At 41.3% G+C, this 26,699-nt stretch overlaps 1 protein-coding gene across 6 annotated transcripts; it reads left to right on the forward strand.

The window, feature by feature from the left end:
* The first annotated feature begins 1,759 nt into the window (after positions 1 to 1,759).
* Positions 1,760 to 25,235, forward strand: sorbs3 (sorbin and SH3 domain containing 3). Of its 6 annotated transcripts, none has more exons than XM_063897232.1 (21): positions 1,760 to 1,933; positions 10,232 to 10,304; positions 11,060 to 11,251; positions 11,470 to 11,542; positions 12,021 to 12,154; positions 12,353 to 12,416; positions 13,288 to 13,326; positions 13,426 to 13,516; positions 14,826 to 14,934; positions 16,483 to 16,536; positions 16,697 to 16,804; positions 17,415 to 17,470; positions 18,993 to 19,063; positions 19,642 to 19,703; positions 19,851 to 19,897; positions 20,072 to 20,186; positions 20,289 to 20,414; positions 20,722 to 21,234; positions 21,360 to 21,454; positions 21,557 to 21,663; positions 23,795 to 25,235. In XM_063897232.1, exons 2-21 carry the CDS (start codon positions 10,293 to 10,295, stop codon positions 23,854 to 23,856), a joined length of 2,130 nt encoding a protein of 709 aa, XP_063753302.1. In that variant the 5' UTR covers positions 1,760 to 1,933; positions 10,232 to 10,292; the 3' UTR covers positions 23,857 to 25,235. The 6 variants fall into 6 exon arrangements, with proteins under 6 accessions (XP_063753302.1, XP_063753301.1, XP_063753303.1 ...); XM_063897231.1 differs by lacking the exon at positions 1,760 to 1,933 and adding an exon at positions 2,459 to 2,654; XM_063897233.1 differs by lacking the exon at positions 1,760 to 1,933 and adding an exon at positions 4,828 to 4,952 and having other exon boundaries at positions 24,397 to 25,235.
* The last annotated feature ends 1,464 nt before the right edge of the window (positions 25,236 to 26,699 follow it).

Genomic DNA, 26,699 nt, shown 5'->3' on the forward strand with positions numbered 1-26,699 from the left:
CTGTGGGAAACAAGGTCAGTAGAAATGATAACATCAATTCTGTCAACAATGGGACTAATCTTTTCTACAAAAAAGCTTGTTGGAAATCTATTTCCTAATTAAGATTCACTAAGGCATAAACAAATCAAATGAGTCCCCCTCTGAACCATCGCTGTATACTGTATGTTCTAAAGATGACCTTCAGTATTAAAACATATAAATGGCCAAGAACATCCCACCTAATCACAATCAATGGCAGCAAGAGAAAACCAGTTGTAGATAGAAGGACTAGGTGACACACTGTTGTGATGTCTGTGACGTGTATTGCAGATGTGATCTACATGATTGGCAGGAGTTCGTCAACAAATGTTGTTTACTTCATTTGAACCCTCATGGTGTCACAGTGTTTTCTCTTACCTGGGAGGAGACACAGGTATTCCCACGATACAGACCGACAGACATGGTCACAATTTCATTTTTGTTACATAACTATATATATATTCACACTGATTGTCCTTTTTAAATGTGTCTTCTGACTATGCACCTATTCTTAAATTACTTAAGTATCAGAGTCAGGTCTAAGGTCGAGAGGGTTTGCAAAAACATGGACTTTGTGCAAACCTACAGTAAGAGGAATTAAGTTAAGTTAAAAAAAGAGCAAAAACATTACCATTACAAAATGTTTTTAAATGTTATAGCATGAGAAAATAAAGAGAAATATAAATATACAAATCATTTTTAGTTAGAGGAGTGTTACAATTCAAAGTGTGAGGCCGTCGTATAGCTCAGTGGGTAGAGCAGATATGCTGGAGTTTGATCCCCATGCGGTGGACCCAGGTCCCCCCTGTCTCCCTGTTTCTGAACTGCACTATATTAAAGGCAGTGGTTGCCCAAAAAATTCTTCAAAACAAAAAAGAATTCAAAGTGTGCACATTTTAAAAGAGGAAGCATTGAACAGAATTGTCCAAAATATACAGAGAGATTTGCAGGGTTCACATGATTAAAATGAACATTAATGTAATGCACTAACGATAACACAACGTATTGTATTCATGCATTGTTCTTAATACTAAAACTACTGTAATAATGTACTGTTTAATATTAAATATCTACTACAATATGATACTGTGTCATCAACCCAATAAAGATTGTTCAATTGAACGAAAACAATCACATATGTAATAGATTTATTTCTGATATTTTTTGCTTTCATTCTATTGCTACAGGTTAATGGTGGCATCTTTATGATTGTGGCGATACCTGACTGTATTAACAGGAAATATAAACTGCACACGGTTCCTTTTGGTCCCACTAAGGGGCAGTGCTGCACTGCTCAACATGTTAAATCTGTGAAAGTGAAACAAGAGAATATTTTGGCACATGGCATCTTTTTCACAGACACAACAGTCATTTGTGGCAGGAAATGTGTCTTTGTTTTTGACAAAAAAAACAATTACAGCGTCTCAACTACAATTACAAAATCACAAATATATTATCGGACTTGTTTTTGTGTAAAAATTGCAAATGCTAATTGTTTGTTTACACATCTGTTCTAGCTTGTTCCTCATCTAGACTGTGATTCCCCTGAGAGAAATCTGAGGTGTCCCGGTGGAGGGTGAAGTGGTCCTCTACACATAAAGATAGACTGCAGAGAAAGGGAGAGTTGTGACCTTTGGTTGCTGATCCTCCAGCCAACCTGTTAAATATTTATCTTGGATGGCAGAGCTGAGGCTTCTGCTCCCGGAATCCAGCAGGAGTCTGCAGACTAATATCTCTCCGGACTGAGGGAAAGACATGGGAGTGTGGAGCCCTGATAAAGCTCCCAGCTTAACGGAAGCGTTACACTTTGTCTTTAGTTATAGAAACACAGCTGATGTTCTGCTGGGACTGAGGATTTAAAAGAAGAAAGCAGTAGCTACTTCTTATCTTAGCTCTGCTGCAAGACTCCTACTGGGTGAGTATTGTGCTGGAAGAAAACATAGAAACACTGAGACTTTTGAAGTGTGTGTGTGGGCATGAATATGTACATATACTTACATGTACAGATGGACTTTGCTAAGTGACAGGTTAGCAAAAGAGACACTTGGATCTCATAGATAGTCCTCCAGAGTCTCTGTGCCTGATGAGAATGATCTAAAAACCTTGAATAGATATTGCTGTTATGACATGTGTGTTATTCAGGCCTATTTATTGGGATGGCTTTGGAAATTGCCCGTTATTCCCTCTCACGTAAAACACTGGAGGGAGGTGCCACTGCGCCTGTGCCTGTATGGGAATCTCTATTCTTTCCAGCTGTGGATGGAAACTATTACTGAAGGGCCTTCTCCCTGATGAGCTTTAAAGTGCATGCTCACACACACACACACACACACACACACACACACACACACACACACACACACACACACACACACACACACACACACACACACACACACACACACACACACACACACACTTGGGAACATAAGCCACACACACACGCCTACGGAGACTCAGTCAAACATTCAGAACCACACTGAATCATTCACCAAAGATAAAAGACACACTGTTGGCCCGAGGAAGAGAAAGAAAGAGGGAGGGAGAGGGAGAGGAGAACAGCAGCGGTTCCCTCCTTCCTCTTCATTCACTTCCTCTGCACTGAGGAGACCTCACTGCTCAGCCTGCACTCGCCTGTAAGTACCGTACGACTTGTGCTGCCGCTTAGTATAAAAAGGAAGCAATACTTTACAATACAGACAACTTTTCCCAGCTAGTCTGGTGTTTTGATTTCAAAGTATGTATGTCCTTTGACTTTTTATTTGAGAGAATGCAGCCTCTGACATAGATTTCAGCATCATGTTGTCATCATTCAGGTCATCTTTGGAAACCTCTGAGACAAACAAGATAAGGGCTGTTTCTTATCTTTGCTGTCTTTGTTATTGCAGTTTCTTTTTATTCTCGGGACGTTGTTGTGTAACAGTTATGTGGATAAGGGTACTGTGTCAGATGCTAATCTTTTACAGTTAGAAGATGGTTATCAACAGATTTGTATCCAAAAATCTGCCTCTTGTTGTGGCTTTAGTGGATGTTTTGGTCTGAAACATGTTAGTGATGGAATGTTTTCCTGTTTTAAATGCACCAAACTTTTCAAAAATAAGAGCAGCAGGTACCATGACGATTTATGACTAAATCAGGCATTGTTAGCAGACAGTGTGACCTAAGCTCCCCTTGCAAGGCTTAGAAAAAAATGTTGTATACCGATAAAATAAACTATGATTCTTGTGTTTGTTCCCAGGAACATTCCTAAAGTGCTACCTCAACCTGTGGTATGAATGACACTGTGTTACATCCAGACCTACTCACTGTTTGTCTTCATGGTTATGGTGTTGTTTCGGCTCATCTCTCTCCAGCTTCCTATAATCTTTACTTTATCTCCTGATTTTTACAGACTTGTTGTCTCTTGTTTTCTCACAGTAAAGGAAAAACGCCTCGGGCTATACTGTAGTCGCCAAGTGATGTAGCTTTTGGGTATAACAGATTTATGTCATGGTTAATTCACTCGCAGGAATCTTTTTTAAACACTGGCACATGCACTCAGTGTGAAAGGACAGTGTTTGGCCATACATCATACCTCTCTCCTCCTGTTCTGACAATGTGTCTCTGTAATAAAAAAAGGGAGCTGGCATCGGTGAAGCCTTGTGTTTGTTTAGTGAAAAGACAGACAAAGCGAACAAGGATCCAGTGTGAGGAGAGGTGTCAGGGTCCGGGCCAAAGTTTCAATCACCTCTTGCGTGATGACCTCATTTAGCTGCAGAGTGACAGGGTGTCAGATGTGATCACAGCAGGGTGAAAGTCTGCTCCGGCGGGAGACAGATTATCAGCCTCATAACATGCACTTCCCAGCGTGGCCCTCAGGTTCAGCGGCTCAACTGTTTGGCAAAAACAACCCTGTCAGGAGAGCGGTCTCTGTAAATGGATATCTGCCCCGAGTTACGCTTCATCAAGCCAGACCACTGAATTATTGAAAAAGGGCTGAGTCCTTCGATTTCAAGCTTTAACTGCGGATACGCAAACATACTCCATGTCCTGTTTATTACTGCAACCTAAAGTGCATGAGTACAGCTGATTGCATTTGTAAGCATGTGACTGATCACCTTGTCTACCTGCTGCAGATTCAGTGCCAAAACAAGCCTGTCAGCACTTTGGTTTTTGTCTGTATTGGCAAGCAATTCAGGCTAACTTGTAATCCTGGTTTTTATTTGGGTGAGTATTATGTGCAAGAGGAGGATTAGAGACATGAGTTTCATCTCTCTTTGACTGTTTTTGGCTTTGAACATCCATACTGGTGGAATTTGAATTCTGACTGACTTATCTGTGCACACACAGCACTGCATCTCCTGATTTGAATAGTGTGAACATCCTTCAGTCTCTGCTATAATTCCTTTAACAGTGTTGCTTGTGTTTGTGTGAGAAAAAGTCAGCAGGACACAGCGGTGTACTATGTGGTGTGGAGTTATGACTCTGAAACACTTTCAGAGCTACTGGAAAAGAAAGAGCTCCTATTCTCTCCTCGTAGCCTTCACATAAACACATACACACAAAAGCACGGAGAGATAAAGTCATGAAGGGGTGTCATGGAGTCGTTGGGCAGTTTTCTGGGCAGTGGAGGAGGTGATGAACTATTTGCATTCCCCTTTGGTTAACCCTGCGTGTGAAATATCACCTCATCACAACAATAGGATTGCTTCACCCACGAACTGACAGGGCAAGAGCAGAGGGTGCTTTTTTGAACATGGGCCGAAACTTGGTTGCTATGGCAATGCTTGTCAACCGGGAAGTCCTGCAGGGAGGAAGGCAGGGCTGAGAGTAAGAAAGAGAGAGAGAGAGAAAGAGAAAGGGAGAGATTGTGTGTCCTGGCTAGTCTCAGTTAGAGAGCAGCGTGGGTTACGTGCAACACTGACAGGAAGAGGTGTGAGTTTAGATACTTTCAGGTGAGTACACTTGGTTTATTTAAATACTAGGGAGTGATTTTAAACATTGAGACTGTAGCTAATACTTTGTGGTCGGTTTGTGTTTTGTTTTTTTCTGACTAAATGTTGAGTAACCTGTCTGACTGCTCAGGGCCACAGGATTAGTGCTGCAGACCTGCCCACAAGTATATTGTCTGATTCTCCCGTGCACCTGAAAACAAGTTGACCCATGTTTTGATGTTGAAATCCGTGCAGGTGGAGGCACGATTTTGTGTGTGTTACAGAGAGAAAGGGCACTGAGGGCACCTTGTTTCCTAACATGTGATCCCTGAGCGCACCTGCCTGCAGAGCCTCGGAGAGTCTGCCTGTACTTTCCCATCCTGCTGCAGGATTCAAACCTAATGGCCTGAAATCAGGACCATCCAGTCATCACTGGTGGCTCCCCTTACTGTCAGGGTGATTTCCACAGCCAGCTCTGATTCCCTTTGTAATATTACTGAGGGTCCAGCTGCCAGACCTCATATCCACAGGCTGCACTCTGCTCCGAAGATGCAAAATGACAGGCATGAGGATTTGTGAGATTTTGAGTGTGTATTTTCTCATGCTCTCTCTGACACATTGCATTATGGTTTTACTCTAACAAATCCAACCTAATAAGGACTGATCCTGGATGATTAGAAGTGTGTTTGTTGTAAGGACTGGTTTGATAAACTTCCGCTCAGCGTTGGGTTATTCTCCCAGAGAGGGGCTTTGATTTATTCCCCCTGCAGCTCCTCCATTGAGAAGAAAACACACAGACTCCTCCTGTTGCTGTGACTCGAGGAGCACCATACAAGGAGGTGAAATACTTCCCTACTGATAAATGTGTGTATCCCCCCCAATAACTGCATATCATAAACTTGCAGCTCCAGAACCTTGTATGGGCCGCACATCTGCTTCGCTCGCAGGGCAGCATGGTTGCGTGATCAAACCTCACAGGACCTCTCACGTCTCTCAAATAACTAGAGAGTGACTCATTTAATGTATTTAGAAATAAATACCCCCTGTATTAATTCAGCAAATGTGTTTGAGATTACCTTCTCACCACTTATTAAGGCAGGATTTATTCTTGTTTTATGACCCTGTTATGCAACTTTTAAGGCTACAGTGATAATTTGTGTGTTGCAAACGTTCAAAAAGACTTTACCCTTCAGTCTGCCGTGTTGTTCAATCAGGAAATACACACATTATCAGAAGATCAGACTGTTTATGCTTTTTGAAGATTGTAAAAAAGGGTTTAATGTCAAATGCAATGCAGCTCAGTGCTTTCCCAAACAAAATGACCACCTTATGTAAATATTGAGATTGTATTTTGGCCCGTGTCCTTCATTGGTGTCAGCAGGACTTAGATCCGTTCTTGTGCAGTAGTTCCCACCTCATGAAGTCAATGATTAACTCAGCATTTCTCCTCACGGAAGCAGAGAACAACACTTGTGCTGATAAATGGAGATGTGACAGTTTTATTTGGTTTATTTAACTCTCAGGACTCTCTGTCATTGTCCCAGCTCATTACTGACACATTCTCCGAGGTCACTGATGATGTATGGTCGTCATGATTCTCCCTATGACCGCAAATCACTACTTCACTAATAGTGCGCCAACAGATCGCAAAAGGGTCAACAGTGCGTCAGGTTTTCATGAGGGTGTGGGTGGTCACCTTGACAGCCCTGTTCTTAAAGAGAACAATGCAAAAAGCTCAGCATGTGGAGGAGAATGAGGTCATGGTAGGTCAGGAGCTTCTCAGTAAGACACAGTCACGTCTTTCTAGGAAGAAAAACAGACTTTTGATGAACAACGAGAATTGGGGAATAGTGACCTCACATCTAGCTCACTTGCCAGGACTTGCGTTGGTTAGTAATGAGACCTGTAGATTGAATGGTTTTGTCTTTTCATGCATTTTTAAGGTTTGGCAATTTTCTGTTTCCATTGCATTCAGGTTTTGTTGCTATTCCGGTCCATGGAAACCTCCCTTTGTCATTCACAGGAATCACAGGGGTGTGGTGAAGTTCACTGACCTTTCAGCTGCTGAGCAAGGCTGCTCTGGCTCAGCAACTTCAGATAATAGTCTGGTTCCTCATCCGGTCCTCATGGGGCAAAAAAAAGGAAACTAAAAAAGTTACTTGCGTTTCTTTAAGTTCATCACAACTCAATTTCTGGATTTCATGATGGAGCTGTTAGACTTCTGTTTCTTGGATCAGCTTAACATCTGGTCCTGTGCTTCTTCGAGACCGGATGTGTTTCCCGGGGGAAATTGCAGATATTTCTAAACACAAATCCCCTGATTTTCATTTTGTATGTCCTCAGTTACCCTGTCATGGAGTTAATTCAGAACATGGCTAGAATGCAGCAAAAACTTCACTGCAGTAAGATGGAAATATAAAACGCAGGGCATCATCTCACACTCTGCTGAGATGCATGCAGGCCTTTTATGGCTCCTTCCATCCTAAACGGATCCTGTGGTGATAATGAACCTTTCACCTAGCAGGGGTTTAGCTAATACGTTGGGCTATAAAGTACGTGCATTTCAAACAGATAGCATCAACACTCTCACACAGTTTGTAAAGCCCCGTCTCCATGTGAGAGCTTAGTAACCTCGGCTGTTGAGTCTCGGTAATTACGTAAAAATGCACTGGGCGTTCGGAGCAACCCCAGGGAGAGCCAGACTTCTGGAGCGGGATATTTCTTGGTAGATATCAACACTGATTTGTCCTTATTAGGTAGGATCATGTTTGGTGCTCTTGAAGTGGGAATGCATGGACCGCTGAGACATGGAGAAATGTTATGACATGAGCTTACTCATCAGGATGCGACGTCGATGAAACATGTTTGGCTTCTGAGTGGAGGGGCTTCCAAAGTCAATGTTTAAAAAATCAGTTCAAAGGATGAACAAAAAGTCCTCCATGACTCTAGAAAATATCAAGACACATATCAGTTATTCCTTACATAACACACACACAATCAATTCAGTCCCTCTGGGAAACAAAAATAAGGGGTTTCAGCAGTTGTCAGATTCTATGTGTTGCTTTCACTGCAGGCATTCCTTTCAATACAAATAATTTCTATAATATTGCAGTGTGTATCAAAGGGGGGAAACCACAGCTGTACACTTATTGAATTAATATCCAGTAAGAAGACTTGGCCTTAGAGAACAAATGGTCATTTTCTTGTATTGCTTCTGGAAAGAGTTTTTCTAAAGTGTAAACAAAAAAGGGTTACAGTCATTCCTTTTATCTCGACTTGTTCCTGAAACTTTTAATGGTTAACAGAAGGCAGAAAATGTAGGAGTTTTAAGGAAATGAACATCTAGGAGAGGCTATTAAGCTGCAAGAGCTAGTGCTTTGGGAGCCTGACATATTACTAGAGACTAAAGTCAGAACATCTTCTTCATAATTGTCCATTTTGTCTCCTGTGATTCCTTACATTCTCAAAAGTCCAATTATTTGTTGGATTGCACCTTTTTAAATGTAGTTTTTATTAATGTAATTGTTCATGTTTTTTGAGGTAGCACTCTGAAATGTGTATAAAAAAGGTGCTATATTCAAAAAGAAGGAACTCCTTTGTTTGCTTAAGAATTCCTGTTTTAAAGAGGCCTGTGTGGAGACATACTCATAAAAGAAGTCAAATAGTTTCTCGTCTAGGTTTTTGTTCATTAATGAGATGGGGCCTTTTAAGTGAATAGCAACCTCCTGAGGAAAGATCCGGACTAAATAAGAACCAGCAGGTAATGCACATTGTAAATGAGATTACGTTAAGCCATCATCTGTTAATGCTGCTTGTTTGCAATGCTGTCTATTGTCAGACGGATAATCAGCCGGCTGGGATTGCTGTGGGCGATGATAGGTCATCTGTCAGGCTTGAGCAGTAATGGTATTGTAGCAGACACAATCCTCCGGTCCCCATATTTCCCCTGTTATGTAAGGCAGTTTATTAGGAGATGACTCACATGGAGTGACATCGTTGTCTGGAACGTGGAACATTGATTCTATCAGTGCATGCTCTCTGTGCTGTGTCCTAACCCTGTGCACAGAGACACAGAGTACATGTCGTTTTCGTGGAATTGGCCACAATTATAGACCCTAATGCACAGTTGCAAATGCCACATGGAGAACTCATTAGTGCAAATTGGGTTGGGCAGCTCTCAGCATGTAGTCGCCACACTTGATCATTAGCTTCTTGCCAAGCTACATAACCATCGCTTGCACCATAATACTGTTTCATTATAATCTGTTGTTTTTCTCCCAAGATAAGATAAGAGTTAACCACTTAACCTTGGTTTTGAAGTGCGGGGTTACAGGGATGCAGGGCTGCATGGCGTCTGTGGTTTCTATGCCTACAAAGTTATTATTGGCCATTTAGCCACTGTAGATGAGAGGTGCCTGCTGCATACAGGAGCGGAAATGGCCTCCCCCTCATCCTCCCCGTGCCTTTGAAGTTGAAACAGCAGCCCCTAATCTGTTTTTCTGGGGTGCGATTGATTAGGAGCTTCGCTTTCAGTAGCAGACCCTCTCCATCATCCAGTCCAGCTTATTATGGCATTGTATGACTGGGAGAGGGAAGCAGGCTTCTGAGTCACACTCGTTTTTTGGGTGGGTTTTTCCTTAGTACCAGGGGAAAGTGACGCCAACTTTCCGTCTTCTGAATACCGGTGGGCTGGGATAATGGAACAGTTGTGTCTGGATGCAGCATGTGATTTATGACAGGGAAGCTTTGTGGAAACCCACACAACTAGTGACTCAAAGGGTTAAAAAAAGGGCATGTAAGATTGGAAATCTGCAAAGAAAATGAAACAGATCTACAACTCTATTCAGCTTCTTTGAGCAACAATGTCTTTATCCACACTCAATAAATGTATTAATGCCCGCTCTCCTCTCTAAGACTCTGTGTGGCTATATTTCCATGAAACACTCAGTTTAAAGCAACATTTGGAAATGTGGTGACAGTTGTGGGATTGTTGCAAGATTCAAAACAGATTACTTTTTGTCTCTACATCTAAATGAACCAATACATTATTAGCTAGATACTGTACTTCTGTTAAGTGTTTGATAACTGTGGGTAACCCATGTAAAATGTCCAACAACATGACGAGAAAGTCCTTTGTATCTGCCTAAACAACTAAAACCATGACAATACTCTTGTCTTAAAGGTGTTGTTAGTCTCCCTTTTTATAAAACACAGTTTATTTTCATGATAATATTATTGCAATTCCTCTAGAAAATGTGAGTTCATATGTAAATTGTGTGCATTTTCTTATTTCTTTGCAGATTCTTTTGATGCTGGACACAAGCTTTTCACCTCTGTCACACAAGGACCAAAACTGATCACATGCAGTCTCAGGTAATAATCTTTAATTGCTATGAATGTTGACTTTCCCAAACATCCCATATCAATTTAAGGGATCCCATTGTCTTGAATAGGCACATTTAAACCCTCAATATCCAGGAGAACCACTCATGAGTGTCACAAAGGTTAGCCCAGGGGTCAACACAACATGCCTTTGATGCAGATAGCAGTTCACCACAGGGCTCAGAGGCTTTCCCATGACCCCTGGGAGGACCACAGCACCCGATTCAAATACATAACGTGACAATAGGGGAGCTAGACTGGCCATCATGGACGGGGGGGGGGGGGAGTAAAAAGATCACTATGGAGACCACTGCAAGCACGGCTGGACTTTGAGGTTGACATCGGCTGCCCCCTTCCCAACCTCCCTGCCCCCGGCTCCACCCCCTGGCTGGAGAATAGTGCGGCCTGCTGAATGGGGAGTTAATGGGCTCATAATGGTCCTCTCCTGTTTCAGTGCCCCCACTCTGCACCTTGAATGAGGCCTTTCTGCAGTTGGGGCGAGAGAGATGATGAAGTGGGTGGAACACCACTTCCCACTGGTCCTGCTTTAAATAAATTAGAGGCCTTTTCATCAGAGGATCCCCCGTCGAGGCCAGTTATTCTCTGGAGAATAGCCAAGCCGCTAACAAGTTCACATGACCTCTCGTAGAGAGCGGTGTTTACCCGGGCCGACAGGAGGACATGACAGGAGCAGAGTTCACACATTGTTTTTGTTCATCCATATTTCTCATTTCCTCTATGTTTAGCATCATGTGGAGGTGGTCGGAGATCCAAATGGCTCCCGGGTTATCTTCTCCGGGGAGCCTGGAGTTTCCTCAGGGCAGCAGATCCTGACCTCTCCAGAGATGACTCATGAGGTTGTGGTCATCTCCCCTGGATTCCCCACGCCTCCTCTGAGCCCTTTTCGCACTGTTGGGTTGTCATCTGGGGAGTATAAGGTATGCACAGAAGACTCCTGGAGGCTGTGTTTGTAACAATGGTTAGAGAGGGTGAGTGCATGCAATTCAGTAAACAAGTGCGCCTCCCTGTGGAGAACTGATGCATGACATGCTGTACGTTCAGGCATGGACATGTTTGGAAACCATCACTGTTGCATTTGCCCCTCACAATGAGGATGTATTGCTTATCAAATGTATTTCATTCTGCTCATCTCAAGGTGTCAGAAGTGAATGGAAATGGACCAACAAATCTCAGCTTTGGATCTTACTATGGTCCAAACCAAGTGCAAGGTAAGGTAAAGTTTTCATTTTAGAACATTTTAAATGTGTGAAGACTTTAAGCGTCATACTAGTTGAATTTAATGATTTCTGTATGTAAACATGAGGCTAGAAATATCAACTTTTAACACAATATGTGAGTGTAATGGCTCCTGAAGATGTATTGTTTAGACATTTTAAATATGTAAAATGGCAATTTAAATAAAAACCAAGAAAGAAGTTGAAATAGCAGTTCAGATTTAAGTCAAGGAAGAGCAATACATTTCCATTTAGATGCATACTCTTGTCAAAGCTGTCAAAGAGTAAACGACATGTAGTTAAAGCTTTAGAGGAACTGTAAGAGGTACACAATAATGTGGACTGCTTTCATGTGATGTGTAAACGTATACAAGCAGATTCATGGCTGTATACCACACCTAAATTCATCTGAAATGTATAGCTAAAGGGAAAAAACATGCTTATCTAAACGTGGTTTTCCTATATGAATCAGATGGACTGTCCAATGGCGTCCAAGGCTCCACAACTTTACCACACAGCTGGAATCCCACCAGAGATGAGAGGCTTATCAAGTTCTCAGGAATTGGTCCAGTGGATGAAACTGGGATGCCCATTGCCTCCAGATCAGTAAGAAAAAGACTCATAGTGTGCTGTTGGTTATTTAATACAATGACTAAAACTTGCCTACATTCACACAACAAATTGTACACTCCAGTTGAGTTGAAAGGTTTATATTCTTGCTACATCCATTGGGGTTGTATTTTTCTAGTTCTTATTCCCCAGATGTGTTTACCTTCTGCATCCTACCTTTTTTTCTCAAACCAGAGTGTGAACAAGCCCAGAGACTGGTACAAGAGCATGTTCAGACAGATTCACAAGAAGCCAGACGGTAAGGACGCTCCTCCTCCTCCTCCTCCTCCTGCTCCTCCTCTCTTCACAAACACAACACCACAGTGAATTCCTCTCTGTCAGTGTCAGGTACTATGGAGGGGATCCAGCAGACAAGCAGATTATTGCAGAGGCAAAATAAGACATGATCAAAGGGCCCAAAAGTCTTATGTCATCTCTGTGTTTTGGTTGTGATAATAATCCAGTCACTTATCTAAACCCTTTCCCAGGCTTATCATTTGTCTCTATTATGTGTTGCGTAATAGACACACATTCCCTGTTATTTGTGTGGTTAATGGCACCACATTGCATTCAGCACTAAGGTGGTTTGAGCCACTCTGGATTAGTTTTGTTTTAGCAGAACATGTTAAGCTCTTTGCAAATGATTTGTGTTTTTGACTTTTCATTCCAAATGAGTGCTGCTGCATCCAACTGAGGTGAAACCGATGATGTCTGTTAGAGCAAAGACATTTATTTGATAGATATTTTAGTTACATTTTATGTAGGCAGGCAACACAGATCAACCTCTAAATTATGGGGAAATCAGACAGTAGATTAAAGTTTCAAAAGCAGCTTAAACAATTATATACCAGTGTATGTGATATTATACAACACTGAAAGGTGTCATTCTGCATAATCAGTAGCCTACTTTAACTTTATAACCAAGTCCATTTTGCTTAAATTACTGTATTGGTATTCATAATACTTTCACAACATCACAATACCTAATACTACACAGTGGTTTCACAGGGTAGGTCTTATTATAAGACAAATCAATTGTTATTAAATGTGATATACATGAATGATTTGTCTTACAAAGTACTTCAGTGTTTGAGTCTAAAAAAAGTCCCTCTGTTGTACTTGTTTACCAGAACCTGAGATGGACGATTCAGAGCGATGGTCATCCGAACGTAAGTGAATCCACCAAAGTCCAGATAGCTAACCTGCACGGTTACACAACCACTTCTTTCTAACTTAAGACTGATCTTCTCTGGTCACCTGATCTGCAGGAATCCAGTTATCTGCCAACAACACAGAAGAAAGTAATGAAGCAGACGAGAATCTCTTCAGGCTAACACCTTATGGAGCCCTACCAGACTGGTGAGTTTACACTGGTTTGATGTGACTTCTCAGAGTCACAGGGGGGGAAATCGCAGGGGGTCTCAACCTTTTGAAGTCACTAGAGGGTCATTAAACATTTAATGTAAATATGTGTTATGTCACTGTCAGACGACGCTAACTGGTTGAGGATAGCTGGTTTATAGCATATCCCAGCATGCACTGGAGAGAAAACAGGCAAGCTGCCAGTGCATCAGACTTAATGGCATGTTCAGACATATTAACAATCACTCACTTCAACACCTGTGGGCAACTTAATAACGTTTTTTAAGTTAAAGTAAAGCTGAAATGTGTCAGAGAAAATGTATTCCAGGAACCCTTGTATGAACGTGCACACAGGAAGTAGAGGCAGGAAAAATGTGCTTTCTAACAGAGAATTAGACGGATAAGAAGATTGATACCACTCTTGCCTCTGTACTCTTTGTATAAACACAGTTACTGCCAGCAGCGAGTTAGCCTAGCTTAGCACAAAGACTGACAACAGGTTGGAACAGCTCTAGCCCTTAGTGAAGTTATTTCTTGGAATAGCCAAGGCAGCCTCTCTGTGACAACATAAATTAAACTAATTAGATATAACATTTGAAAATGTGTGTTTAAGGGGTTTTAGTTGGTAAGATAAATGTCTCTGGGCTAGCTTTATATATTTTCATAATAACACTAATGTTAGAGTGCTATCTATCTTTTCATCAAGAGTGATGTAAAACTACTACTTAAAGCTCTTACTGAAGGTTACCACTTTACCGACCTCAGAACAAAACAGTTTAAGTTGAAAGAGACGTACATAGGCTATAGGGGTTAACCTAAATCTGGAGATAAAACAATCTCACATTCAGTAAATGCAAGATTGGACCAAGCAGCTAAATTTGATAGGAGTTATTTTTCCATGCACGATGTTAGATACAAGAATTTTAAGAATGTGCATATTTACCTAAAGAGGATATTTAACAGTATACTTCACGTGCTGCTGTTTTTGAATTCTTTTCAACTATTTGAATAGGATTACACTTCAAAATGAATGCATTCACATCAGATAAAAGTATTATGTGAATACCAACCCCAAGTCAGACCAATACCAGTGGAGGGGAAATGTGTAGAACAGACAAGTTGGGATTTGTTTTTACAGGCATTCACAATGAAGGCGTGATTTACTTGCTATCCATGGTGTGTGTGTGTGTGTGTGTGTGTGTGTGTGTGTGTGTGTGTGTGTGTGTGTGTGTGTGTGTGTGTGTGTGTGTGTGTGTGTGTGTGTGTGTGCGGGTCTCTCTGTGTGTGTTTGGGTGTTATGTTTCAGGAGCGAGGATGTAGATAAGCTGTCAGACCCGGGAAAGCAGCACCTTAAACCCAGGAGCATATTTGACTTCGAGCCTGGAAAGAGCAGCACCTCAGAAAGCCAAAGCCAGGTAACAACCTCACATGCAGTCATCGTTTAAAAACAGGCTCTGATATGAAGCAGAAAAACAATGTTTCTGCAAGATTCCTTATCCTCTAGATTTCTCCAGCATTGTTGTTGGCTATAATGACTTGAAATCGTTGTTTAGTCTTACACTGATTTCCCAGTGGGGAGGATCAAGAACAGGTTTGAGGATGGGCACCTTTTCTTTAAGGATTAGTCCTCGGATTTCATTTTCTCACGCGAGGTGACTTGTGGTCATTTCCCAGTGTTACTGCTGCTATCAACCAGATGTTCTCACTTTCTTTTATTCAAAGGATTGAAAATGTATTCATGTAGCTCTTCAGACAAGAAAAGCCATGATGTAAGTGTTTATGTCTGTGTTTACCTCAGGTATTTCATTGATTTATGAGCTGACACTTTGACTCATATTTATTTACCCCAGGGGTTGTAATTTATTGTCTTGTGTATTCTCCAGTGTCCAAGAGCTTTTGTAATTGAGTGTGCAGCCGTTTGTGTTGGTCACTGTGTTTAAAACCCCTGGTGATTTACAAAGCGGTTTCTCATTTTTTGTAATGGCTCTTGCAACAATGTCCCAGATCTGGTGCATATTGTGCCCATTGGCCGCAGTTGTAAAAGAAAAGGAATCTTTGTTTCCACTCCCCCATGGGAGCGGAGGTGTCTTGTGATCTGTATTATGGTGTTAACCTCTTGTGGTGTATAATGGCTCACTGCATGGAGACTTATTTCATTTCCTCTTTATGACAGCGGCCTATGTTCTATCCCCTGGACAGCGTTTAGAACAACCAGCGCTCAGACCATATCAGGTGTTGTGCTGCTTCACACTGACATTACAGTCTGTGCATGCAGTGGGATGACTCCCAGCTGAGGGGAAGGCCTTGGCATTCACATGGACACCTTCAGCCAAGGTTTTCACAAAAAAAAAACCTGGAAATGGAGCAAAGAGTTTGTGGTTCTCTCCAACAGAGCCTTTTAAAGTAATGTTTCATAGAATCAGCTGTTCTCTTTTGTAAAGACAGATTGAGAGCGGGAAATTTGAGAATCGACCCACTTTTTTCTTTACTGTAGAAATTATATTCATGAGTTTTAATTCGGCAGCTGCATCGTCCAGATTAAAGTCCAGTGAAATGCTTAGTTGTTTTGAATTCTCCCACAAAAAGAGATGTGCTGATTTTCTCTTTGGGTAAACTCTTTTATGGGAAAGACTGTACAGTTTGTCCCAAATTGTTTCTTAATTTCAAAACACATTGTGTGATTAGTAGTGAAATGGTTTAAGATAAAATCCATAGTGGGCCCCAGGACAAACATGTGTTGTAGACCCTATCCTACGGTTTAAAGCAGTTTCACTTTTCTCAAATCGAACCAATATCGAACTGGAATAATTCAATCTGGCCTCAGGTTTCCTATAAAGAGCACATTAAAGCACTTTGATGACACATAACTTTATTCATGAACATGGACCTTCTGCAAAGTCCTAAATTTGAATTTGCGGAGGAAAGAATAACTTACATTCAGTGTCGCTCTCTGTTTTTGTTAGGTTCATACATCCCAGAAGAAGCAACCTCAGACACCAAATCCCCCTTCAATTGAGGTGAGCTTCTTTGTCATAATCTCCTTATCTGCATTCACTCTCTATCTTTGTACCACTTCAATACATCGTTCAAAAGGGACGGCATTAGCGCCATGTTGTTTTAGTACACTGTATTAGGATTTTAATTTTGCCATTCCAACTCCGTCACTGCGTGGCTCAGGCCAGCCTGGTTTCTGAGCTGAGCCGCTTTGAGGCTGAGCTGGACTCGGAGATCCAGGGCCTGGAGAGGAGACTTTCCCAGAAGAAGCAGCATCGAGGCCGGGGTGAGGTACTGAGCCCCCCTCCTGACTCTCTCTGCAGAAGCATCCCTCCCACCAAATCTAGCAGAATCCTCACCTACCCTCACCCTAATTTCCCCAATTAAGGCTGCTAGACTCAGCGTCCCTCCCTGCTTTCTAGCTTGCAAGCCCTGTGTGTTGTTCCTCCTCTGTGGCCTGGAGGACAGCCCCGGAATCGCCTGTCTGTCTTGCTATTGGATTGATGTGCTGTGTTAATCACCTGCCTGCGAGTTTGGCTGCCAAAAAATGAAGAATTTTTGCAATCAATTACCTTTTAGATTTTTCCTGCATTGCTTGTTTTAAAAAGTGATCTGGATGCAACACTGCCAAGAATGTTTTTTGATTTTCAAGCTGTTCCTGATTCTTGTGTGATTAAATTTGCTTTATAGGCTGCGATTTGATTGAAATCACTGGCAGCTCAGACAGATCATGAATGGTGGTGTGTTTTAGGCCGAGGAGGATAGGACCCAGGGGAGTTCTTGCTCCTTCGGGAGTGGTCAGCACCTCTACTTTGTCTGAGTTGTTGTGAGATTTCCTCTGAGCTGTGAGTTACAGCAGGCTGCAGGGAACAAACTTAACTTAATTTCTCTCTGCTTTCAGGAAGCCAGAGGCAAAGAGCCGGTGACTGATCCAAAGATTGGGACTACAAACTACAGGTCAGTGACAACATTACTTAAGAAAACAACATGAATGTGACTACTTCAAGGGACATTCAGAAAGGTAAAATAGCATGTAAACTGACATTTTTAACATTTACAAGGGATAGGTTCCACTAAAATACAAAGAGAGTTTTTACCTGCACTATAGTTTAATTTAAAGTTGTCAGTTTCATTTCTATACAGCAAAGTGTACAGTTCTTACAGACACCAATAACACCGTTCAAAGTAGAGTCAGGGCTTTCAGTGCTCACTATAAATAGAAAGTGTTTCTTGGCATGTCTTACCTTTACTTATTTTTATATAAAGTTGTGGCATTCCTGTTTCTCTAATGCAAATTCCTCACCGACAAGTTGAGTTACTAGACATTTCAAAAGTTGCTTGAAACATTGCAAGCAGTTTTATTGATAACTAAATGTTAAATATAAGGGTTTATTTGGTTTTATAGTGATGTTGCATCATTACATGCAGGACAGGTCAATGTTAAGGCCTTGGTAAATCATTGAATAACAGACCTCCTCTGAGCCCAACACCCTCTTAATCCACTTTGACATTATTTCCTTGAGTGGGAGTAACCGCCCATTGTTTCCTGCTGTTTAGGAGACACATCACTGTGATTGGACAGCACTATCATTTATACTTCGTTCCTGTCCTGTTAGTCTATCAGGTGACTCTCTGGATTCTGTTAGGAAGCTGTTGAATTTTAACTTGAGTTCACGTCCAATATTTGTTACTTCAAACAGCGGGCTGCATTCCACATTTCTCCCCATGTGCGTAATGCTCTCCTGGAGGATTCTCGCTGTTGTTTGCTAGGTTGAGTTCATGGGTTCTGACCTTTTCTTGGTTTGGTTGGATAAGGTTTTTTTTTCAAGAGCCAGTTGCTAAGGACATGTTATGTAGCTCATGGTGTCCAGCTGCAAATACTGGAATACAAAACAGTACTGTTTGGAAATATGTAAATGCAGTCAGAGGCTGCCAGGCAGGAAGATTTGGGTTATGGATTTAATTGTTAACCCAGAAACAAAAAGACACATAATTCTGATCATGAATGCAGTGGTGGGGGCTGTGAATGTGATTCAAACCCCAAACTTAACCTAAAACAGATTTTCATTTAAACGATGACAACTTGAGGCACATAATGTCGTCTGCTTGGCTTTTTAGCTGTCTGATTATTTGTCTCATCTCTGTCCAGTGTAAGAAATCTAACAGCTGCATCCAGATGTGTTGTACAGTTATTATGCAGGAAAATCACACACACACACACACACACACACACACACACACACACACACACACACACACACACACACACACACACACACACAGACACACACACACACACACACACACACACACACACACACACACACACACACACTTTCTCCATGTACATTTAGACTATTTCCGCTTGTGTACCCTTTTGAATGTACTTTGATGTTATTAGACAGCCTACCCCTGATTTGGAGACACATTGGTAGTTAAACAAACATAAAAAAGATCATATTTTCTTCCTTTTTTTCAGCCATTCATCAGCAGTAAAGCAGCCTGTCCATCGCTCTGTTGGCTCATCATTGACCTCCTCCCCCACACATGGTAAACATGGATTTTCTTCCCTTTTGGGCTCAAAACACATACAGTATGCGCACTATGATTTCCCCATCAACTCTCTTAGCCGTCCATAAGTTGATCAACTTCTGTTCTTCCCCTTCCTTGATCCCACTTGAATCCACGTGTGCAGGCTGCTTATTTAATCAGGCATATATTTGATGTAGGGTTTTCGTAATCTAATATATTTGAAGGTCCCATGATTCCCTTTAATTGCCACTGTTGTCTTCTGCTCCGGTATTTGGCATTCAAGGCTGATGTGAGCATGGAAAAGCTTTTGCAGTTTTTTCCTTTAGAAACAGAAGGTGTAGATGGGTGGGGAGGAAGCCCGCAAAAGTAGGAAGTGGAACTCGGAAGACCTGATTCAAGATTAGCGTTATCCTATTGTTTTTTTCTGGAAATGAGTCCAGATGGGCTCGGCCTGAACAATTTCCAGGATTCTTTTTTAAACTTATGCAGCTGTTAAGACTTTTTCATAGCAACATATCCAAAAACAACATTTGCTGAACAAAAGAGTGCCATTTTATGCTCTGCTCAGACCGCTTTGCCTTTACTTTGCTCTACAGTAGATCGTCTTTCCCCTGCAAATGAAACCATGGCGCTCCCACCTAAGAAAGAGGAGAAAAAGGTAGGTTTCTATGACTTCATGTTACCCAAAAAGAATAACAAAAGTTGCAGCATTATGTTTCTGTGATCTGAGTCAATGCTAAATTGTTCACATAATGACTGCATGTGTACAAGTCTTGAATACTGAATGATTTGTTTCTTTCTCCAGATGAAAGCAGCGCGAGCCAAGTTCAGTTTCCAAGCTCAGTCACCCAAGTGAGTAACAGTGTGAGCGGACTTTCTATGTCTAGACGTTCCTTTCTTGTATAGATTGCAACATAGAAAACGTTGTGTAAAAGGATGTCAGATCTAAAACTCTTAGTGTCTTCTGAATGCACATTTAAACTTTGGTCATCTAATGTTTGTTATTATTGATTTTCCTTTCTGCAGGGAGCTCACGCTGCAGAAAGGCGACATTGTTTACATCCACAGGCAGGTAGATGCCAACTGGTTCGAAGGAGAACATCATGGAAGAGCGGGAATATTCCCCACATCTTATGTGGAGGTACATTTCTTCACGTGTCTCATTTGATCTCTCCGTGGTTGTTTTTCACGCTGGTTATCCCTGCGATACTTGCTCAAAACTGTTTTCCCTTGTCCTCCATAGATTCTGCCTCCTACGGAGAAGCCAACACCAATAAAGTCTCCCACTCTGCAGGTGTTGGACTACGGGGAAGCTGTGGCGCTGTTTAACTTCAACGCTGATTTACCTGTTGAACTTTCTTTCCGGAAAGTGAGTATTGCAGTGTTTCTGAAACAGAGAAGAACATGTTTCTCTTGAATAATGTATTGGAACACAATCATCTGTAGTACCAGTCAGTTTCTTGCTTGGATATTTTCAAGTTAGATGAGAAGATTGTTACCACTCTTAATGCCTGTATGCTGAATAGAAAGCTTCCAGCAGCTGGTTAGCTTAACTTAGCATAAAGTGCAAAAAGGAGTTGGTTTGGCAGTAGCGAGGTTTGTGTGTGACTGCTAAACGAAATTGATTGATTACTGTACACACTGATTTATTGATCAGACCGGTTTTTTTTCCTCAGGGTGAGATGATCGATGTAACCAGGCGCGTTGACGATAAGTGGTTGGAAGGGAGGATCTCAGGGACCAACCGGAGCGGCATCTTCCCGTCCAACTATGTGCAGGTCAACAAGATGCCCCGCACCAGATTGTCCTCTGATGACTACCCAGCAGGCCCCATGTCTCCTGTCTCCCCCGGACCCCAGAGTCCAGGCCGTCCAATGCACTCCCCCTGCCCGCGATCACCCCTATCCCCTTTCACTCCCATGTCCCTCAGCCCCAAACCTGGGAACTCCCCGCTGAAGCCGTCTTCACCTGTACCTTACGGCAGAACAGCTTCACAGTCACGCTCCCCCACTCAGACACCCGTATCCAAAGAAACAGCCAATCGTTGGCCCTCAAAAGCGGCTTCACCCACCAACCTGAACAACCACTGGGCTGGGACACACTCCGCTGTTTCACCTCAGTCATCAGCGTCTGCACACAGAGCAGGAGTAACCACAGCCAGCACACCCAGATACACTGACCCCCCACAGGTCTGCTCTCACTGCACCGCCTGAGAATCTCACTGCATGTCCACGCCACTGATTGTGTTGATAGGGATGTTGTTAATCATTCCTTCATTTCATAACGCCTGACATGAGGTTTCTATTTCTTGCAGCGTGCCATTCCCAACCAGACGGCTCGGTCACACGTTCACTCCGTGCCACAAACTGTGCCAAACAATTCTGATTCAACAGCGGTGCCGCGCCACCCGTATGTCATCACATTCGGATTTGTCCATATTGTTGCAAAAGTGTTGCAGCTTTGGGTAATTTGTGGTTCAAACTTTTTTTTCCCCAATGGTATCTCTTTCAGATATAAAGCTGTTTACAACTACAAACCACAGAATTCAGACGAGCTGGAGCTCAAAGAAGGAGACGTTGTGCAAGTGATGGAGAAATGTGATGATGGCTGGTTTGTAGGTAAGGACCTAGACACATTATTTGAAAAAAAATAAAAATAAACTGTACATCACTACTGTACAACCACTCTCTTTGAAAATATATTCTGTTTAGTGTTTTATGACCAGCCTGGGTGCATAGAGGCATCCCCCGAAATGTGCAATAGCTTCCTGCACTTTTTCATTGACAAGGTTACTACTGCAAGGGCTTTCATCTCTACTCCTGCGACTGACCCCTCTGACCCTGTTCCATGCTCGGCTGTGTTTGATTTGTTTGAACCTGTGTCTCTGAATTCTTTAGAAGATGTGGTTGGCCAGGTTAAGCCATCAGGTTCTCCCTGTGACACTGTCCCACCTCACTTTTTTAAAGAGGTCTTCCCTAGTATAGGGCAGTCGGTTCTGGCCATTATTAACAGCAGTCTGTCTTCTGGTGTTGTCCCCCAAAGTTTTAAACATGCTGTGGTGCAACCCCTGCTTAAGAAACCTGGTCTTGACCCTGGTGTGCTAGCCAATTTTAGATCCATCTCCAAGCTGCCTTCCGCTGTCATATGGGGTTCCACAGGGTTCAGTTTTAGGGCCCCTGCTTTTTCATTGTACCTGCTGCCCCTGGGTTCAATCCTGAGAAAGCATGGTATCTCTTTTCATTGTTACGCTGATGAAAGCCAGATCTATGAGCCACTGAAGAAGAAGGATGCCTTCTCCCTGAAACCACTTCTGTTATGTCTTGAAGACATTAAAGCCTGGATGTCCATGAACTTCTTAAAATGTAATGAAAATAAAACAGAAGTGATGGTGTTCGGTCCCAGTGGCTCTTGTGAACCCCCTCCTGTTGACTTGGGCCCCTTGGAGCACTACAGGAAGCCAACAGTCACAAACTTGGGTTTTAAGATGGACAGTGATTTTAAACTGGAACGGCAAATTGGTGCAATATTGAAGTCCAGCTTTTTTAAATCTTAGGCAGCTGGCAAAGGTGAAGCCCTTTCTTGCACATAAGCACTTTGAAACAGTAATCCACGCCTTTATTACATCTCGGCTGGATTACTGTAATGCACTTCATCTTGGAGTCAGCCAGTCCTCCCTTGCACGTCTCCAGTTAGTCCCAAATGCTACCACTCGCCTCCTAACTGGAACACGTAAAAGGGAGCACATTACTCCCATTTTAGCCTCCCTCCACTGGCTGCCTGTAGATTTTAGAGTCCATTTTAAGATTCTTTTATTTGTTTTTAAATCTTTAAAGGGCTCTCGCCCCGTCTTACCTCTCTGAGCTGCTCCATCCTTACACTCCTGCCCGGTGCCTCAGGTCAGCTGATCAGCTGCTCCTGGAGGTACCAAGGCCTAAACGGAAGCTCAGAGGGGATAGAGCCTTTTCTGCTGCTGGTCCTAATCTGTGGAATGACCTCCCATTGCACATTAGACAAGCCCCTTCACTGCCCATTTTCAAAACTCGTCTTAAAACCCATTTCTATTCCTTGGCTTTTAACCCAGCATGAGACTCTGCTTCTGTTTTCGTTTCATTGGTCTTGTTGTTTTGATATTGTTTTTGTGTTTTGTGCCACGTGTTTTTATCTATGTGCAGCACTGTGTTTCAGCTGCGGCTGTTTTTAAAGGGCTTTAAAAATAAAGTTGATTGAGTTGATTGATTAAGGGACTGATAAGGTGGCCTTGAAGTCTATGGTTCACATATCAAATCATTCAGGGGACCTTTGTGTCCTTAATGTTTTGCCACCCTGTACATTTTAAACCAATGGGCTTTCACTTAAGGTCAGTCAAGTAGTTTATTTAACTTATTTTAAAGTTTTTGAATAGAAATTGCAAAATTGTGATAAAAAATCTTCTAATAACCAACAGGGAATAACGTAAGATTTACATTGAAGTTAAGGAATAGGATTTTATTTTATTTAAAACCTACGGTATTTAAAACTTAAATATCCTTATTTATAAAATATCGTTAAAATTAACTTAATTCTTTGTATTTCTTTTAAATTATGACCAACATCAAAACAAACTGCAGTGTGAGCACCCCCTCTAGTGGACATAATGAAACATTGCAGATGTCTTTGGAACAATGAACTGTGCATTGTGTATTGTTTTATTTTAGTATGTGCATATATATCTTTTCACTGTAACCACAGCCTGTGCTCTGCTCTCTGTAGGTACGTCAGAACGGACTGGTGCTTTTGGGACTTTTCCTGGGAATTACGTGGCATCTCTTTGACCTCCGCACTTCCTGCTTGCCCACATCCACCTGGGCTCATACGAGCCCGAACAAACACCCGCTAAAACTCAGATCTTTCTCTGACACCCTAGCATTTCTTCATCCCATTACACACTCCTAATCCCAGTTAAATCCGACCTGCATGTTCCCTCTGTTTCCCAGAACAGAGGTGAAGGCAGGGACAATGAGTGGTTTCTCACCTCACCTCCCTGCATGAGTGCATGTGTGTGTATTGCACAGACTTTGGGAGTGTTTCACACACACCACTTGAGAGGAAAGACTGAATGCTGATGATACTGTTTCAGATGTAAAGAATGGACTTTTTTGTTCCGCAACTATTTGCAGCTGCAGGAAATTTGCATTCCTTCTCAGTGAACAGCACTGTTCCTATTGAGATCATCATACAGTGTGATGCTGCATTCAGTTTTCTCTTTTTCACCACAGTGCCATCACAAACCTCTGCTGAGCATTTATGAATTAAAAAGAAAAAACATTTCAGCAACTTAAATGGATTATTGTTTAATTCAATGACTTCCTCAGATTGTTTTTCAGATCTTTGAAAATACCCTGGGCATGTTTGAGGAAACGACAAGAAGATCTGTAGAAGTCTGCGTAACGTAAAGCACAGAAAGGCTCGGACATTTCAAGAGAAGTTTACAACGTAATACAAGACTTTGCAAAAGAGTGATTATAATTAATGCGTGCATTGGCTTCTTAAACAAGTTATTAATTAGAGAAAATATGGCTCTTTTGGTTGACCTTCCCAAGCCATGGAGAGTTATGCCAAATGTGAAAGTCATTAGAGAGGGAGGGAGATCATGTTCTGTGCTGGAAAGGAAGCTTTGCTCTGAAATGAAATGTAAAACGTTTATAAATTGTAAAAGATCAGCTTTGTTGCATAGCCTTTAGCTAAGTCTGGATAACGCTTACATAGCAATGGTTAAAAGTATTGGAAGCTCTATGTGCCAAATGTAACCTTTCATGACATTTCTCTTTAAAAATCTCCATTTAGAATTTCCCAGCTCACTTTATTTCAGCTACTACTGCTTTTATAATGTGTATCTGCTTACAGGGTTAACGTTCTCACTTTGACAGTATTTCCAAAATCACTCATGTTTTAACATTGCATCTTTTGAAAAAGCGTGGCCTTAAAGCAAATTAAACATCATTATTACGAGGTCATTTCCCTATGATATATACATGATTTCAGTGTATAAATTGAATCATACTATGTGTAGACACAGGCGATGATTGTACAGACTGTAACCTTTTATCAAATTGAAAGTATAATATATATTTGCTTATAAAACAATGTATCTAGTTTGTATGGTACGCAATTTAAAAAAAAAGCAATTAAACATTACAGAGTGATACTGAGAGGCCGTGTGTGTGTGTTTATTATGGTAAATACTGACTCAACAAACACTTATGTATGGAGCATTAACATACAGTACACTAGGTTGTATACGTTAATTGACTCTGAACCATTTATTAGGTACACTTGTTAAATATTATACATTATCATCATTCCTGGTATAACCTCTATGTTTACGGAGCTCATAATGTTTAGTTTTTTATAAATATATTTTGGTTTTTGGATGTTTGGAAATGTGTAAACATAAGTATATGTTTATAATTGAGGTCATAGTTATAGGTGTTCTGCTGGACGACATTATATTGAAGTGTGTTTCTAATTTCTCCCTATTTAAAGACATGAAGGGAGTAGAGTAAGACCTCTTTAAAAACATTATAGGCATCATAAAAGTTGTGTATAAATACCTAATGTGTAATAGACACACAACAAGGAGCACAATTCTACAGCAGATTAAATTGGACAAAAAATTTGAATAAAATCTGATTGAATTTGATAAATCTCAAGTTCATTTCTTTTATCATCCAATTCTCATTTTGATTTTAAGTGGCTAATAGTAAGATTAAGAATATTTATAATCAAGAACACCTTTATTAAATATACAAATGTAATAGTAAAAACCAGAAAAATTGATTACTGGGATCATTATTGACAAACGGAGTAAAAGAATTGAGCTGATATATTTGTTAAATACAAGCTAGTTAGAATCGGAATCATGCATGAGTTCTGGTGTTATGTTTCTGCAAGTAAGTGTAAGCATCTTTGATTGATAAAATATTGCTTTTCATTTAACTTTTTTTTCATTTTTCAAATAATAATAATAATAATAAGAAGAAGATATACTTTATTAATCCCTTACAGGGAAATTGCTTTCTCTACTCTGTTGTGTTGACACACATAAGGCTGATGCTATTTACACTCGGGTGTCTGTGGTCAACAATGCTACATAAACCCGTGTTCTGGTTTTCTGTTTCTTTAAGTAAGTGTAAGCAACTTTGATTGACAGAATCTGTTTTTTAATTTTACTTTTTAAAACGATTTTCAATTAAGGCTGATGCTAAAACCATTTTAAAAAAAAAGGATAAATATAATCAAATGTTTACAGTAAATATACAAAGAAATATGCAAACAAGTAAGTTAAGCAAACATATGATAAGTTACTCTGATTATTTGCACTATAACACAATTTAAAATGACAGAGCTAAGCATCTTAAGGCAGTAGCATTGTACTTAAAAGTATAACACAAACAGGGAATGTGCAGGGTACTAATTACAATGTTTAATAACCATCTAATCAGACATACAATTACACCTGGGACGCCAGGTGAAAGCTGTTAATTTAACAAGCTGGTAGGACAGGCAGGTGAATCTACGTCACTAATTAATTGACGTGACGTCTGGTTGGAGCGCGTGCTGCTCTGCTTCGCGCGGTCAGCAGGTGGCGCACGCACACAAAACGCAGCCTCAGTGT

This window comes from Eleginops maclovinus, chromosome 12 (assembly GCF_036324505.1).
Source record: "Eleginops maclovinus isolate JMC-PN-2008 ecotype Puerto Natales chromosome 12, JC_Emac_rtc_rv5, whole genome shotgun sequence".
Lineage (NCBI taxonomy): Eukaryota > Metazoa > Chordata > Actinopteri > Perciformes > Eleginopidae > Eleginops > Eleginops maclovinus.